At 35.8% G+C, this 16,000-nt stretch overlaps 7 protein-coding genes across 8 annotated transcripts; 3 read left to right on the top strand and 4 right to left on the bottom strand.

Annotated features, from left to right (window-relative positions):
* Positions 1 to 131: 131 nt before the first annotated feature.
* On the bottom strand, positions 132 to 1,166 carry LOC124459145 (splicing factor 3A subunit 3-like). The gene is made up of 4 exons (XM_047008668.1): positions 892 to 1,166; positions 701 to 748; positions 433 to 485; positions 132 to 258 (listed from the first exon to the last, which is right to left on the bottom strand). Exons 1-4 carry the CDS (start codon positions 985 to 987, stop codon positions 144 to 146), a joined length of 312 nt encoding a protein of 103 aa, XP_046864624.1. The 5' UTR covers positions 988 to 1,166; the 3' UTR covers positions 132 to 143.
* Positions 1,167 to 1,335: 169 nt separating this feature from the next.
* LOC124459142 lies at positions 1,336 to 3,598 on the bottom strand. 2 transcript variants are annotated; one of them, XM_047008665.1, is made up of 8 exons: positions 3,498 to 3,598; positions 3,107 to 3,155; positions 2,700 to 2,916; positions 2,421 to 2,606; positions 2,228 to 2,343; positions 1,983 to 2,091; positions 1,799 to 1,911; positions 1,336 to 1,563 (listed from the first exon to the last, which is right to left on the bottom strand). In XM_047008665.1, the coding sequence occupies exons 3-8, from the start codon at positions 2,829 to 2,831 to the stop codon at positions 1,419 to 1,421; spliced, it is 801 nt and encodes a 266-aa protein (XP_046864621.1). In that variant the 5' UTR covers positions 2,832 to 2,916; positions 3,107 to 3,155; positions 3,498 to 3,598; the 3' UTR covers positions 1,336 to 1,418. The 2 variants fall into 2 exon arrangements, with proteins under 2 accessions (XP_046864621.1, XP_046864622.1); XM_047008666.1 differs by lacking the exon at positions 3,498 to 3,598 and having other exon boundaries at positions 3,107 to 3,173.
* An 18-nt stretch (positions 3,599 to 3,616) lies between these two features.
* On the bottom strand, positions 3,617 to 5,336 carry LOC124459148. Its single transcript, XM_047008672.1, has 2 exons — positions 5,313 to 5,336; positions 3,617 to 4,885 (listed from the first exon to the last, which is right to left on the bottom strand). Exons 1-2 carry the CDS (start codon positions 5,334 to 5,336, stop codon positions 3,947 to 3,949), a joined length of 963 nt encoding a protein of 320 aa, XP_046864628.1. The 3' UTR covers positions 3,617 to 3,946.
* Positions 4,933 to 7,894, bottom strand: LOC124459147 (complement C3-like). The gene is made up of 10 exons (XM_047008671.1): positions 7,840 to 7,894; positions 7,625 to 7,663; positions 7,377 to 7,549; positions 6,923 to 7,075; positions 6,609 to 6,674; positions 6,181 to 6,461; positions 5,552 to 5,731; positions 5,313 to 5,410; positions 5,169 to 5,243; positions 4,933 to 4,964 (listed from the first exon to the last, which is right to left on the bottom strand). Exons 1-7 carry the CDS (start codon positions 7,892 to 7,894, stop codon positions 5,704 to 5,706), a joined length of 795 nt encoding a protein of 264 aa, XP_046864627.1. The 3' UTR covers positions 4,933 to 4,964; positions 5,169 to 5,243; positions 5,313 to 5,410; positions 5,552 to 5,703.
* Positions 7,895 to 7,970: 76 nt separating this feature from the next.
* Positions 7,971 to 11,717, top strand: LOC124459146 (complement C3-like). The gene is made up of 13 exons (XM_047008669.1): positions 7,971 to 7,977; positions 8,246 to 8,324; positions 8,413 to 8,575; positions 8,654 to 8,728; positions 8,857 to 9,025; positions 9,101 to 9,273; positions 9,574 to 9,726; positions 9,977 to 10,042; positions 10,189 to 10,469; positions 10,919 to 11,098; positions 11,240 to 11,337; positions 11,407 to 11,481; positions 11,686 to 11,717. The coding sequence occupies exons 1-10, from the start codon at positions 7,971 to 7,973 to the stop codon at positions 10,944 to 10,946; spliced, it is 1,194 nt and encodes a 397-aa protein (XP_046864625.1). The 3' UTR covers positions 10,947 to 11,098; positions 11,240 to 11,337; positions 11,407 to 11,481; positions 11,686 to 11,717.
* On the top strand, positions 11,314 to 13,530 carry LOC124459141. Its single transcript, XM_047008664.1, has 4 exons — positions 11,314 to 11,337; positions 11,686 to 11,719; positions 11,763 to 13,152; positions 13,495 to 13,530. Exons 1-3 carry the CDS (start codon positions 11,314 to 11,316, stop codon positions 12,698 to 12,700), a joined length of 996 nt encoding a protein of 331 aa, XP_046864620.1. The 3' UTR covers positions 12,701 to 13,152; positions 13,495 to 13,530.
* Positions 13,531 to 13,859: 329 nt separating this feature from the next.
* Positions 13,860 to 15,305, top strand: LOC124459144. Its single transcript, XM_047008667.1, has 6 exons — positions 13,860 to 13,946; positions 14,040 to 14,225; positions 14,303 to 14,418; positions 14,554 to 14,662; positions 14,731 to 14,843; positions 15,078 to 15,305. The coding sequence occupies exons 1-6, from the start codon at positions 13,881 to 13,883 to the stop codon at positions 15,220 to 15,222; spliced, it is 735 nt and encodes a 244-aa protein (XP_046864623.1). The 5' UTR covers positions 13,860 to 13,880; the 3' UTR covers positions 15,223 to 15,305.
* Positions 15,306 to 16,000: the final 695 nt, after the last annotated feature.

Genomic DNA, 16,000 nt, shown 5'->3' with positions numbered 1-16,000 from the left:
CAAACCAAATCAATTTCATGCAATTTCTTTCAAGAAAATTTACTATTCCATGGTGTTTCAATGGTATCCAAAACAACAATGAACAAAATATTTTCCTGAAATGAAATACATTTCCCAATGGCTGCATATGCATTCATTCTAAATCATATCACCTCATTTGGATACTTTCTGTGATAGTCTTTGATAACTCGTAATCTGCTGTAGAATTCAGCAAACTCATTGGGCCCAGATAAAGCAGATATTTCTTCTTTCCTCATCCTAGAACAGGATAGACATTTCCCAAGTATAAGAAATGAACCAACACAAATGAAATAAATACATTTGCAATAACTGAATGTTGTAGTTCGACTCACATAATGCAGCGCTAGTCGGCTAATTCTCACCTTAAATTAACTAAGCTCATAAAAAAACTATCAAAATGTACATTCTTACCCATCATTATCATTATACAATGTCAGCAACGAGCTAGTAGAAGAGAGATATCTCTACAAAAAGACAGATGCACATTTCAATTAAATAGACAATGTGACTGGTGAGTTGATATACAAAATCAAATTCAATGTCTGGTGGTGTTGTGCAAACAAAAAGGCTAAATTATTTAAGCACAGGATTGTAGTTTTAAAGTTAACCTTATTTTTGTAAATGGATAAGCACTATAAGTCATTCAAGAGGTACAAAGAAATTGAATTATCTGGCAAACCTCTAATAGATCCCTGGCTCTGTGATCTGAATTGATTTGGTCTTTTGGCTGCGGAAAGAGATGTCATTTCGATGCAGTAAAAGAGTACATTTATGTTGAAAATATCGTACTGATAACTAAAGCTGATGAATACAGTCTGAATCAGTAGGTAAATTGTGATTGAATGATTTGGAAGACTAAAAATGCTTTACCGTCTGTTTCTTCAGTAAAAATTCTTCGGTTATCGCATCTTCGAGCCTCTCGCATTCTTCGTGCTGCCTTCGTTGCCTCTCTATTATCGTCTCCATACTCAATTTTTAAATTTACCTCAGTGAATTGTGTAAAAAATGGGGAATGCTATAGCCCGGGCGATGATCGGGGACGCGCCTATTAACTTCCTGGTCAGCGGCAAAAGCCTTGACATAATAATCGCTATAAGTACAATATGTTTCTTGTATAAAATTTCATAACACAAATCGACACAAAGTATACAGCACAGCGCCCACATTGTATTATATGTTCATTTGGCTTTTACAAAATATGCCATCTTTTTTATAACGAATGTTACTGCAAACGCGCATTGTGAAGTATATTATTCTTTGTTATTGAGCTTGCTTGTAATATGTTCTAAAAGATATTGATGATGCTCAAAAGTATTCTAATCGGTAAGTCTTTTTTATTCGGCACTTTTAAATCTTACAATTTATGTTTTGTATTATTATACGATTGTCATGTCTGATTATGGGCAAGCAAAGTACTCTGTCAGAGTTTGTCCAAAGTCAACATTCAAACAACTTGCACGAAAGTACTGCCCACATGAATCACATCCCAACCAGTCTTCACCATCATCTATCTTGCAAATCTTGCATACCAAACTATTTCTCCTAATAAAATAAATTTTACACATTTTACTTATGATATAGTAAACAAGCACACAATTTATAACATTACAAATGTCAGATTGATTTTATGGATAATTCCAACAAATCAATCACGACTTTAATGTTTTTGTCTAGTTTTATGTTTTAGTCTAGTTTAATGTTTTTGTCAATTAAATAAAATCTATAATTTGCCCCTTTTATTAAAATATTTAAAAAAATATAATTTTTTTGTTATTACTCATAAATGTCATCATAGCAAGAACCCATAATCGTTGAAGTCACATGCTGCCTCACTTTTCTCATGTCAAACTTTGCATTTATGTCAAGATTTTGACTCAGATATTCAGCAAACTGAAATGATAAAAATAAAAGAGATTTTTTTTGAATTGTTATTTCTTAGAACACAATGTCAAAACAACCACCAGGCAAATAATTATTCCACAGTTAAACCCATCCTCTTGCACATAGTGTGATGGCTGAATAATAGACCAAGTTGATGTGTTCCACCCACTTTTTAGATCAACAAGGGCACTTTATAAACAAAAGGATTATATTATCAACTGCACTATATCAATGTTGCTGTGTGTATTCAAGACATTGAAGTGATTCATTGAATTGGAATTTCAAATACTGGTATTTGTCACGGAAGTAATGTATGTATACTTACCAAATGCTTTTGATAAACTGTGAAAGTTCAACTCTTGTTGTCTCACTGATAACTTCTTCTACATGACCTTCCATAGGATCAAGGTAGTATACCATCTCTTTTTGTTTGTCGATTACCTTTAAAAGTGACAATATTGAAAATAATAAAAATTTGTCTTCTTGTCTTAGCTATGTTGCATTCATATTGTATTTACCAAAAGTGTCCAATGGCTCCCAGACATATTGAAAGGAAATATTATTGTGTCAATTGCCATGAAATTTTGATCTGCCCACAGTCGACATGTACTAGATCCTCGTTGCACCAACTGACATACATATGATTCTGCTGGTAGGACACCAGGATATTCACATGAAAGTTTCCATAAGAAAGCGTTGATAACCTATAACAATCAGGCTCATTTACCATTTCATCATTTGTCTCTGATGCATGATAATCATATGTAAGCTGTAGAGTGTTTAATCACTTGACTTACTGTATCACTAAGCCATCCAGGTGCCACAGTTTTATTTTCAATTAGTGTGGCAGCATATTTAGTCATCTCATTTGGTGGAATGAGGGTCCATAAATCTGGAAGGGTCACTTTGTTTGGTCCAAATTCTAGCATTTGATCACCTAACTTAATTCCATTTAGAGAGGCATTCAGTAAGCGATCCAGTGGATTTGCCTTGTGCTCAGCTGAGACGTCAACACTACAGTTGCCATTTAGGAAAAGAAAAGTGGACTATGTGTAATGGTATAGTCCTCACTCATATTGAATAATTACTACATAGTAAATATAAATACTACACTGAAATGTTACTACCCCCCTCTCATCATTGCACAAATATTTTTGGAAAGTTTTTCTCCATTCAATATTTCTCTATTGCTATATGTTTGTACCTGCTTGAATTTCTTTTTCATTCTCCTGGTTTTGCACATTAGTGGACACCTATGAAAATAAAAAGACTACTTTCAGAAAATACTCGTGACGAGATGTAATCTAAAGAATTACGAACAACTTGTTCAAACGTTGTTTTCGAGTATGGCAAAAATGAGTGCGATTTAGAAGACAAAAACCCACAATTTGGTGATGCCCTTTGTATCGTATATCTAATGGCTGGTGAAAATTACTTTTGAAACAATACTTTAATAAGATATTGGAAAGTAAGATAAGTGCTTTTGTCTTTTTACTCTTTTCGGACGGATAAGAAATTTTTTAAACATAAAAGTAATCATTTGAGAGAAGCTTTTTTAAGAAATGACAAGAAAGCAATTCAATAACTTGTCTTACTTGTGCCATTTCATCGCCCACATTAGTAAGATCTATTGTATATGGTGTAGACTTTTTTGTCTTGCGTCATCTGGGAGGTAGGGCATTATGAAAGATTTGATGGTATTTTGTCTCGGTAACCTTTAATTTTTTCACAGGACTCAATCGAAGGGGCAAACCATTTTCTGTGGGAAAGTTTTGTTCAAGAAACTGTTTCAAGCTTTCAGCTTTTTGCACTGCTTCTTGTAGAGTGGTCTCGTTGTCGATCAAGAAGGTCATACTGTGTATTTGGCCCAGTTGTTCTTGCAAGATCTTTCTGAGCCTTTTGGAACTTTTGTTTGAAGTAGTTTCAAACTTAACTGTTTCTTCGTGGTGTATGTCGTGGATATATTTTTTGTTATCAGAAGACAACGATTCTTGAAAAGCAACGTCTCTTTTGATGGTGCTCCATGATGACGTATTGGCTTCCTCTAGTTCTTCTGGCGTAGTATCTTGTGGCAATCCAAGAGGTTCATTGTCGAGAGTGATGAAAACGCTATTTCGGTAGTCTTCTGGAAGACTTTCGAAATCCCACTCGTCATAGAAGAAAAAACTGCGAAAAAATGTTTGCAAGGGAAATGGGTAGTGTGCCATATGTTGCAAGTACAACTTGGTTCTCGGAAGTCTATGAAATGTTTCTTTCCAACATAGCTCTCGCTCTTGACATTGAACGTGCCCTTCTTTAAATTAACCGGAGTTATGTCGTCCTGTTTGAAAATGGCTGAAGCGTATCGATTTTTAAGGCAACATTTCAAAATGTGCGGAGGTCTGTTGTGCAAGTATTCTGGGATTGATGGGTTGTACTTGCAGTAGGCGCTGCTCAGTCGCAGGTTTGCCTCCAAATAGTGCTGAAGAACATCGGGAATGAAAGATTCAACCAACATCACCGCAATACCATACACAGATTTGTCAATACTTTGGGGTAAGTATTCGTATTTAAAGACTCTGTTTTGAGCCTCAACGCCATTGTTAGTATTAACAATGTTGGTGACTTGCTGTTTTCGAAAAGCGTGTGCCCATCTGACAGCGCAAGAAAACCACGTACGGTCAACATATTCTCTCATCTTGCTGCATTCTTTATACACTTTAGACTCTCGAAAATCTTTTACTGCCTTGTCGTACTCCAGTTTGGTACTGACATTAGCAATCTTTTTCATTTGCAGAAGGAAGTGTTGTTGCTGTTCATATGACAATCCATTCTTGCTTTCTGAAGCCCACCGTTTTAGCGCTTGCAACCTGTGAAAGTCGCAAACATAAACCTGTACATCGGGAAAACTTTTTTCTATCGCGCCTATTTCTGCTAATGAGTAATCCACCATAAAATATTTTGGGTTCCATACTGGATTCCATCCTTTTACAGTAGCCAGAGCCTGTTGGAGGTTGTAAAAACTGTCGGACTTTTCGAGGAATACTACGGTTCATTAATGGACCGTAGTACTCCTCGAAAACCTAACAATTGGAATTATGTAGTCAGACAAAAATTTCGCCTCTTACGTTCCCAACACTTGATGTTTAATGTTGGAAAACACGAGCAATCGACAATATGTTGCATTGATGCTTGAGGCGAACTTTATTCATGGCAACTATGAGACTTTCTTGTCATGATTACTTTAGATGAAAATATGGAACCTCTGTATAAAACACAAGACTTACTGTAGTGATATTTTCGACACAGCTGTCTAATCACGACGTTGGCGTCATCAGAAGGCTTACAGGAACTGCATTTATCTGTGGAAAATCTGCAATTGTTATTTCTTATTCATGATATTACACATGGATATCAACTGTTTATCCTACCTTGAGCACATTTACACGAGTCATGGTCGCAAGTCCGTAGATGAAGTCATGAAGACGACTGTCAACTTTAGGACCGTAGAACTTCGTACATATTTTCTCTAAAGATATGGAAGAAAAGAAGATACTCCACTATAAGTACTAGCTCGATACAAAATCTTGCTTTTTCTAATATTATGTATGTAGTGAAACAACTCGTTCCTATCTCAAAGTTCTCGAGCTGTGAATAAATAAGCCCTTACCTGGATCATAATAGTCGTACACGGACACAGGGACAGGTTGAACTATTCCGACTTCAAAGTCACGTTTGAACTCCAGATTGAAACAAAGCGCGTGTGTGCTGGCTATTTTGTCCAGGTACAAATACACGTGTCGGTCAGATATTTCAACTTCGCTATTCCTGGATTAGCTTTGTCTTGAAGCTAAAAGAAAATGTAATTTTTAACAAATGGATTCAAAGAATTAGGTATATATTTTCTTACGAGGGAATAGCGAATAAAGAAAAACACTTCAATTGCACGAAATCTGGATACTGTTTTTTTTTTATTTTTCTGTTTGTTTGAAACATATTTTAATGGTCGCCAAGCTACAGATAAAATTGAACTATCCATGAAATTAAGACCACATTTTCATTCTCGTGCAACTGATTTGTGTAGTTCCTAAAAACCGAATTCTTAAACACAAAAGAAATATATTTCTTCGATCAGGCTATCTTGTTTCACACTAAATCCAGTGAGAACACCAACATCGATAATTGACATTCCTGCGCTTTCATTAACCAGTCAAAAACCTGTAGAAATGTAGCGTTTTACACATCTGGTAAAATAAAGAATGTATAACAGCTTGCTACCAAAAAGTTAAAACATTTTACATTTTACGTGCGGGTGTTGTAGGTCTGGGCCTTCTTCTACGCCCACCATTTCGTCGTCTGTTACATCGTTTTCTACATTTTGACTTTCGTCGACGAGAACACCTTTTTCCCTTTCTTGATCCTTTTCTGCGACATTTCCTTTTAGATGAGCTCTTAGGCTTCTTTGGAATCACAAATATTAGTGGGTCCAAAAATCGACGAACATGTTCGATAGTTGTAACATTCAAGTCAAAATGACAAGCTTCATTTTCAGACGATGGTGTGTTACACTTTAACTGAACCTAATGGAAATTTTAATTGAGAATCGTACACCTAAATCAACGCGACGTCACATAAGTTGATCTTAGGCTCGGGATTGATGTAGATCAGGTTTTTAAAGCAAGGTTACTATCAATACAAGTTCAGTAGATATGAGAACAGGAAATTACCTGTAGTTGAGCCACACCAGAATCTTTAGCTGTAATAAATAATTCATCTCCAATCTGGTGGGTTAACTAAAAAAATTAACATTTATTTAATACAAAAATTACCAAAGAACTGTAGTAAGACCATGCTAAATTAGCAACTGTATTTAGTGGTTTTCAATGTAACTATAGCAACAACATAGTAAAGAAAACACCTAATCACTGCTTTTCAAACAATTTTTTTCACAAACAAAAATTTATCCAAATCCAGCAACTCAAAGTTGTTGCTTGTAGAACGTTTTGAGCAGAAACTAATTTTTCACGACACAACAACATACATCAAGACGTTGTTGAACCAAAGCATTTCTCTGATTAATCATCAATGTATTCTTGAAATTTCTATCAGTTGTTATTTCAATTTGCATGTTTAGTTGATCTCCACCGGAAGCTTCGCTGTAACCTGCCAAGGCTTGTAAAGCAACACATGTGTCCTAACATATAAAACAAATAATAAATAATCATACAATTCAAGAAATAAGCTGGGCAAATGTCTTCATTGGCAATTCAAAAGCATTGTACATGAGGGATTTGTGGTATGCAACTCTACTCTATGGCACTTATTATATTGTAGAAGGAAAGAAATGAAATGTACTTTCACCAGTTATTCGTAAAATCATTAGATGAAGTTTAAGGTAACGATATAAAGGTTTCTTTCTCGACACAGGACTTTTTTAAATTGGCAATGCCAAGTCCATTTTCATGAAATCGTGAATAGATTATAAAAAATCTCACCTGAGTAGAGACAAAACCACCCCCACCTCTTCTCTGTTCCGTTAGCCAAACGACAATCGGTCCCGCATACCCTCGACGCTTTAGAGCTAGTTGAGTTAAAAGGGCATACGACGTTGTTTCAACAGCTATAGCATTTCCACCTTGTGCATCGTCCCAGTGACGTGTGTTCTTCCCTAAAAGCGAAGATATCGTTTTGTTTATTGATGGATGAAAAAAAAAGGTTAAAAACAAAGCCCGAATGAACATACCGACGTCGTATATTGCTACATTTAATAAATCCTGGTTAGCTTGGAGTTTTTGGAATTATAATCGTTTTCAAACCCGGAGCATTCTTTGCTCTTTCAGGAGATCCCTGAGGTTTTCGTAGTACAAAGCCTCGTCTTTCACACAAATAAAGTGAATAAAGAGACCAACAGTCGCACGAGATGACACAACCAGACTGTTTGACGCGTGTATAAATAACCGCGTAAGGGGTCTGGAAACCTTGTTTTTTCTATTCTGTGCGATGTTTTATTCATGCTGCATACGCACAAGATTGTCAAAACTCTTTGTATTAAATGCACAGGAGAGGAATATAAAAACAGCAAGGCTAGAATGAACGGTTGATATTTAGGCGCAAACGATTCTGTTGGCTAAGAAATATGTATTCATACAATATGTAATGCGTGCTTGTCATAGTATTTATGCTCGATTTGACCAAAGCTTGAAAATGCAAAATGTCAACAAAGTGCACTTCACTTCCATTCTAAAACAGGAAAACGTTGAAATTAACTAGGTCACATTATTTGTAAATTCCATAAAAAGATACAGTTTAGGAACTGTTTTACAATTATCTGTCAAACCTCTTTATTTATTTTGGATCTTGCTAGGGTACCAAAATGAACTGAACTACCGTAGAAGCGACAATTCTTTTAGTGCTTTTGGTAACAGCAGACCTGGAAGTACATTGTATGTTTGAATAGGGATGAGAAACTACGCCATATCACTTTCATGTTTATAGTAACTTTATGTTTCTACCTGTTTTTCTCGCAATTAGGTTAACTGCATTTGTTGTGAAAACATTCTGTGCCATTCAGAAACTCGATGGCATTGATGTCGACGTAAATGTTATTAGTACAGCCATAAATTGGCTGAAAACCAAACAGCGAGGTGATGGTGCAATCATCGAGTCACATCCAGTGATTCATCAAGAAATGGATGTATGTCGTTGCATTTTCATACAGTTTATGTAACTATATTTTGGCGTTTTTGCTGTTGCTCACATTCATTTTCTTTAGGGGGACATCAACAAAGATATCACCATGACCTCCTATGTAGTTACAGCGTTTCTTGAGTGCAAGGGTTTTATACAGGTAATGTAATGCTTATCTCTCAACATTCTGGACTTGTCTCTTCAGTAATGCATCTTGCCAAGTGTTTTTTGGTGCAATTTCTTCAACTTGCCGTCATATCCTCGCAAATGACTAAATCACATATTTAGATCTCTCAACAAACCGTAACAAATGCTGTGGCTTTCTTGGAGAGTTCACAAGCTAATATTGGCCGTATTTACGTAAAGGCTGTGGTAGCATACGCTTTGGCTCTAGCAGACAGCCCACAAAAACTCCAAGCTAACCAGGATTTATTAAATGTAGCAATATACGACGTCGGTATGTTCATTCGGGCTTTGTTTTTAACCTTTTTTTTTCATCCATCAATAAACAAAACGATATCTTCGCTTTTAGGGAAGAACACACGTCACTGGGACGATGCACAAGGTGGAAATGCTATAGCTGTTGAAACAACGTCGTATGCCCTTTTAACTCAACTAGCTCTAAAGCGTCGAGGGTATGCGGGACCGATTGTCGTTTGGCTAACGGAACAGAGAAGAGGTGGGGGTGGTTTTGTCTCTACTCAGGTGAGATTTTTTATAATCTATTCACGATTTCATGAAAATGGACTTGGCATTGCCAATTTAAAAAGTCCTGTGTCGAGAAAGAAACCTTTATATCGTTACCTTAAACTTCATCTAATGATTTTACGAATAACTGGTGAAAGTACATTTCATTTCTTTCCTTCTACAATATAATAAGTGCCATAGAGTAGAGTTGCATACCACAAATCCCTCATGTACAATGCTTTTGAATTGCCAATGAAGACATTTGCCCAGCTTATTTCTTGAATTGTATGATTATTTATTATTTGTTTTATATGTTAGGACACATGTGTTGCTTTACAAGCCTTGGCAGGTTACAGCGAAGCTTCCGGTGGAGATCAACTAAACATGCAAATTGAAATAACAACTGATAGAAATTTCAAGAATACATTGATGATTAATCAGAGAAATGCTTTGGTTCAACAACGTCTTGATGTATGTTGTTGTGTCGTGAAAAAATTAGTTTCTGCTCAAAAACGTTCTACAAGCAACAACTTTGAGTTGCTGGATTTGGATAAATTTTTGTTTGTGAAAAAAATTGTTTGAAAAGCAGTGATTAGGTGTTTTCTTTACTATGTTGTTGCTATAGTTACATTGAAAACCACTAAATACAGTTGCTAATTTAGCATGGTCTTACTACAGTTCTTTGGTAATTTTTGTATTAAATAAATGTTAATTTTTTTAGTTAACCCACCAGATTGGAGATGAATTATTTATTACAGCTAAAGATTCTGGTGTGGCTCAACTACAGGTAATTTCCTGTTCTCATATCTACTGAACTTGTATTGATAGTAACCTTGCTTTAAAACCTGATCTACATCAATCCCGAGCCTAAGATCAACTTATGTGACGTCGCGTTGATTTAGGTGTACGATTCTCAATTAAAATTTCCATTAGGTTCAGTTAAAGTGTAACACACCATCGTCTGAAAATGAAGCTTGTCATTTTGACTTGAATGTTACAACTATCGAACATGTTCGTCGATTTTTGGACCCACTAATATTTGTGATTCCAAAGAAGCCTAAGAGCTCATCTAAAAGGAAATGTCGCAGAAAAGGATCAAGAAAGGGAAAAAGGTGTTCTCGTCGACGAAAGTCAAAATGTAGAAAACGATGTAACAGACGACGAAATGGTGGGCGTAGAAGAAGGCCCAGACCTACAACACCCGCACGTAAAATGTAAAATGTTTTAACTTTTTGGTAGCAAGCTGTTATACATTCTTTATTTTACCAGATGTGTAAAACGCTACATTTCTACAGGTTTTTGACTGGTTAATGAAAGCGCAGGAATGTCAATTATCGATGTTGGTGTTCTCACTGGATTTAGTGTGAAACAAGATAGCCTGATCGAAGAAATATATTTCTTTTGTGTTTAAGAATTCGGTTTTTAGGAACTACACAAATCAGTTGCACGAGAATGAAAATGTGGTCTTAATTTCATGGATAGTTCAATTTTATCTGTAGCTTGGCGACCATTAAAATATGTTTCAAACAAACAGAAAAATAAAAAAAAAACAGTATCCAGATTTCGTGCAATTGAAGTGTTTTTCTTTATTCGCTATTCCCTCGTAAGAAAATATATACCTAATTCTTTGAATCCATTTGTTAAAAATTACATTTTCTTTTAGCTTCAAGACAAAGCTAATCCAGGAATAGCGAAGTTGAAATATCTGACCGACACGTGTATTTGTACCTGGACAAAATAGCCAGCACACACGCGCTTTGTTTCAATCTGGAGTTCAAACGTGACTTTGAAGTCGGAATAGTTCAACCTGTCCCTGTGTCCGTGTACGACTATTATGATCCAGGTAAGGGCTTATTTATTCACAGCTCGAGAACTTTGAGATAGGAACGAGTTGTTTCACTACATACATAATATTAGAAAAAGCAAGATTTTGTATCGAGCTAGTACTTATAGTGGAGTATCTTCTTTTCTTCCATATCTTTAGAGAAAATATGTACGAAGTTCTACGGTCCTAAAGTTGACAGTCGTCTTCATGACTTCATCTACGGACTTGCGACCATGACTCGTGTAAATGTGCTCAAGGTAGGATAAACAGTTGATATCCATGTGTAATATCATGAATAAGAAATAACAATTGCAGATTTTCCACAGATAAATGCAGTTCCTGTAAGCCTTCTGATGACGCCAACGTCGTGATTAGACAGCTGTGTCGAAAATATCACTACAGTAAGTCTTGTGTTTTATACAGAGGTTCCATATTTTCATCTAAAGTAATCATGACAAGAAAGTCTCATAGTTGCCATGAATAAAGTTCGCCTCAAGCATCAATGCAACATATTGTCGATTGCTCGTGTTTTCCAACATTAAACATCAAGTGTTGGGAACGTAAGAGGCGAAATTTTTGTCTGACTACATAATTCCAATTGTTAGGTTTTCGAGGAGTACTACGGTCCATTAATGAACCGTAGTATTCCTCGAAAATCCGACAGTTTTACAACCTCCAACAGGCTCTGGCTACTGTAAAGGATGGAATCCAGTATGGAACCCAAAATATTTTATGGTGGATTACTCATTAGCAGAAATAGGCGCGATAGAAAAAAGTTTTCCCGATGTACAGGTTTATGTTTGCGACTTTCACAGGTTGCAAGCGCTAAAACGGTGGGCTTCAGAAAGCAAGAATGGATTGTCATATGAACAGCAACAACACTTCCTTCTGCAAATGAAAAAGATTGCTAATGTCAGTACCAAACTGGAGTACGACAAGGCAGTAAAAGATTTTCGAGAGTCTAAAGTGTATAAAGAATGCAGCAAGATGAGAGAATATGTTGACCGTACGTGGTTTTCTTGCGCTGTCAGATGGGCACACGCTTTTCGAAAACAGCAAGTCACCAACATTGTTAATACTAACAATGGCGTTGAGGCTCAAAACAGAGTCTTTAAATACGAATACTTACCCCAAAGTATTGACAAATCTGTGTATGGTATTGCGGTGATGTTGGTTGAATCTTTCATTCCCGATGTTCTTCAGCACTATTTGGAGGCAAACCTGCGACTGAGCAGCGCCTACTGCAAGTACAACCCATCAATCCCAGAATACTTGCACAACAGACCTCCGCACATTTTGAAATGTTGCCTTAAAAATCGATACGCTTCAGCCATTTTCAAACAGGACGACATAACTCCGGTTAATTTAAAGAAGGGCACGTTCAATGTCAAGAGCGAGAGCTATGTTGGAAAGAAACATTTCATAGACTTCCGAGAACCAAGTTGTACTTGCAACATATGGCACACTACCCATTTCCCTTGCAAACATTTTTTCGCAGTTTTTTCTTCTATGACGAGTGGGATTTCGAAAGTCTTCCAGAAGACTACCGAAATAGCGTTTTCATCACTCTCGACAATGAACCTCTTGGATTGCCACAAGATACTACGCCAGAAGAACTAGAGGAAGCCAATACGTCATCATGGAGCACCATCAAAAGAGACGTTGCTTTTCAAGAATCGTTGTCTTCTGATAACAAAAAATATATCCACGACATACACCACGAAGAAACAGTTAAGTTTGAAACTACTTCAAACAAAAGTTCCAAAAGGCTCAGAAAGATCTTGCAAGAACAACTGGGCCAAATACACAGTATGACCTTCTTGATCGACAACGAGACCACTCTACAAGAAGCAGTGCAAAAAGCTGAAAGCTTGAAACAGTTTCTTGAACAAAACTTTCCCACAGAAAATGGTTTGCCCCTTCGATTGAGTCCTGTGAAAAAAAAATTAAAGGTTACCGAGACAAAATACCATCAAATCTTTCATAATGCCCTACCTCCCAGATGACGCAAGACAAAAAAGTCTACACCATATACAATAGATCTTACTAATGTGGGCGATGAAATGGCACAAGTAAGACAAGTTATTGAATTGCTTTCTTGTCATTTCTTAAAAAAGCTTCTCTCAAATGATTACTTTTATGTTTAAAAAATTTCTTATCCGTCCGAAAAGAGTAAAAAGACAAAAGCACTTATCTTACTTTCCAATATCTTATTAAAGTATTGTTTCAAAAGTAATTTTCACCAGCCATTAGATATACGATACAAAGGGCATCACCAAATTGTGGGTTTTTGTCTTCTAAATCGCACTCATTTTTGCCATACTCGAAAACAACGTTTGAACAAGTTGTTCGTAATTCTTTAGATTACATCTCGTCACGAGTATTTTCTGAAAGTAGTCTTTTTATTTTCATAGGTGTCCACTAATGTGCAAAACCAGGAGAATGAAAAAGAAATTCAAGCAGGTACAAACATATAGCAATAGAGAAATATTGAATGGAGAAAACTTTCCAAAAATATTTGTGCAATGATGAGAGGGGTAGTAACATTTCAGTGTAGTATTTATATTTACTATGTAGTAATTATTCAATATGAGTGAGGACTATACCATTACACATAGTCCACTTTTCTTTTCCTAAATGGCAACTGTAGTGTTGACGTCTCAGCTGAGCACAAGGCAAATCCACTGGATCGCTTACTGAATGCCTCTCTAAATGGAATTAAGTTAGGTGATCAAATGCTAGAATTTGGACCAAACAAAGTGACCCTTCAGATTTATGGACCCTCATTCCACCAAATGAGATGACTAAATATGCTGCCACACTAATTGAAAATAAAACTGTGGCACCTGGATGGCTTAGTGATACAGTAAGTCAAGTGATTAAACACTCTACAGCTTACATATGATTATCATGCATCAGAGACAAATGATGAAATGGTAAATGAGCCTGATTGTTATAGGTTATCAACGCTTTCTTATGGAAACTTTCATGTGAATATCCTGGTGTCCTACCAGCAGAATCATATGTATGTCAGTTGGTGCAACGAGGATCTAGTACATGTCGACTGTGGGCAGATCAAAATTTCATGGCAATTGACACAATAATATTTCCTTTCAATATGTCTGGGAGCCATTGGACACTTTTGGTAAATACAATATGAATGCAACATAGCTAAGACAAGAAGACAAATTTTTATTATTTTCAATATTGTCACTTTTAAAGGTAATCGACAAACAAAAAGAGATGGTATACTACCTTGATCCTATGGAAGGTCATGTAGAAGAAGTTATCAGTGAGACAACAAGAGTTGAACTTTCACAGTTTATCAAAAGCATTTGGTAAGTATACATACATTACTTCGTGACAAATACCAGTATTTGAAATTCCAATTCAATGAATCACTTCAATGTCTTGAATACACACAGCAACATTGATATAGTGCAGTTGATAATATAATCCTTTTGTTTATAAAGTGCCCTTGTTGATCTAAAAAGTGGGTGGAACACATCAACTTGGTCTATTATTCAGCCATCACACTATGTGCAAGAGGATGGGTTTAACTGTGGAATAATTATTTGCCTGGTGGTTGTTTTGACATTGTGTTCTAAGAAATAACAATTCAAAAAATCTCTTTTATTTTATCATTTCAGTTTGCTGAATATCTGAGTCAAAATCTTGACATAAATGCAAAGTTTGACATGAGAAAAGTGAGGCAGCATGTGACTTCAACGATTATGGGTTCTTGCTATGATGACATTTATGAGTAATAACAAAAAAATTATATTTTTTTAAATATTTTAATAAAAGGGCAAATTATAGATTTTATTTAATTGACAAAAACATTAAACTAGACTAAAACATAAAACTAGACAAAAACATTAAAGTCGTGATTGATTTGTTGGAATTATCCATAAAATCAATCTGACATTTGTAATGTTATAAATTGTGTGCTTGTTTACTATATCATAAGTAAAATGTGTAAAATTTATTTTATTAGGAGAAATAGTTTGGTATGCAAGATTTGCAAGATAGATGATGGTGAAGACTGGTTGGGATGTGATTCATGTGGGCAGTACTTTCGTGCAAGTTGTTTGAATGTTGACTTTGGACAAACTCTGACAGAGTACTTTGCTTGCCCATAATCAGACATGACAATCGTATAATAATACAAAACATAAATTGTAAGATTTAAAAGTGCCGAATAAAAAAGACTTACCGATTAGAATACTTTTGAGCATCATCAATATCTTTTAGAACATATTACAAGCAAGCTCAATAACAAAGAATAATATACTTCACAATGCGCGTTTGCAGTAACATTCGTTATAAAAAAGATGGCATATTTTGTAAAAGCCAAATGAACATATAATACAATGTGGGCGCTGTGCTGTATACTTTGTGTCGATTTGTGTTATGAAATTTTATACAAGAAACATATTGTACTTATAGCGATTATTATGTCAAGGCTTTTGCCGCTGACCAGGAAGTTAATAGGCGCGTCCCCGATCATCGCCCGGGCTATAGCATTCCCCATTTTTTACACAATTCACTGAGGTAAATTTAAAAATTGAGTATGGAGACGATAATAGAGAGGCAACGAAGGCAGCACGAAGAATGCGAGAGGCTCGAAGATGCGATAACCGAAGAATTTTACTGAAGAAACAGACGGTAAAGCATTTTTAGTCTTCCAAATCATTCAATCACAATTTACCTACTGATTCAGACTGTATTCATCAGCTTTAGTTATCAGTACGATATTTTCAACATAAATGTACTCTTTTACTGCATCGAAATGACATCTCTTTCCGCAGCCAAAGACCAAATCAATTCAGATCACAGAGCCAGGGATCTATTAGAGGTTTGCCAGATAATTCAATTTCTTTGTACCTCTTGAATGACTTATAGTGCTTATCCATTTAC

Source organism: Xenia sp. Carnegie-2017, unplaced genomic scaffold (genome assembly GCF_021976095.1).
Source record: "Xenia sp. Carnegie-2017 unplaced genomic scaffold, XeniaSp_v1 HiC_scaffold_66, whole genome shotgun sequence".
Taxonomy (NCBI): Eukaryota; Metazoa; Cnidaria; class Anthozoa; order Malacalcyonacea; family Xeniidae; genus Xenia; species Xenia sp. Carnegie-2017.
This window is presented reverse-complemented; position numbering and strand designations above follow the sequence as displayed.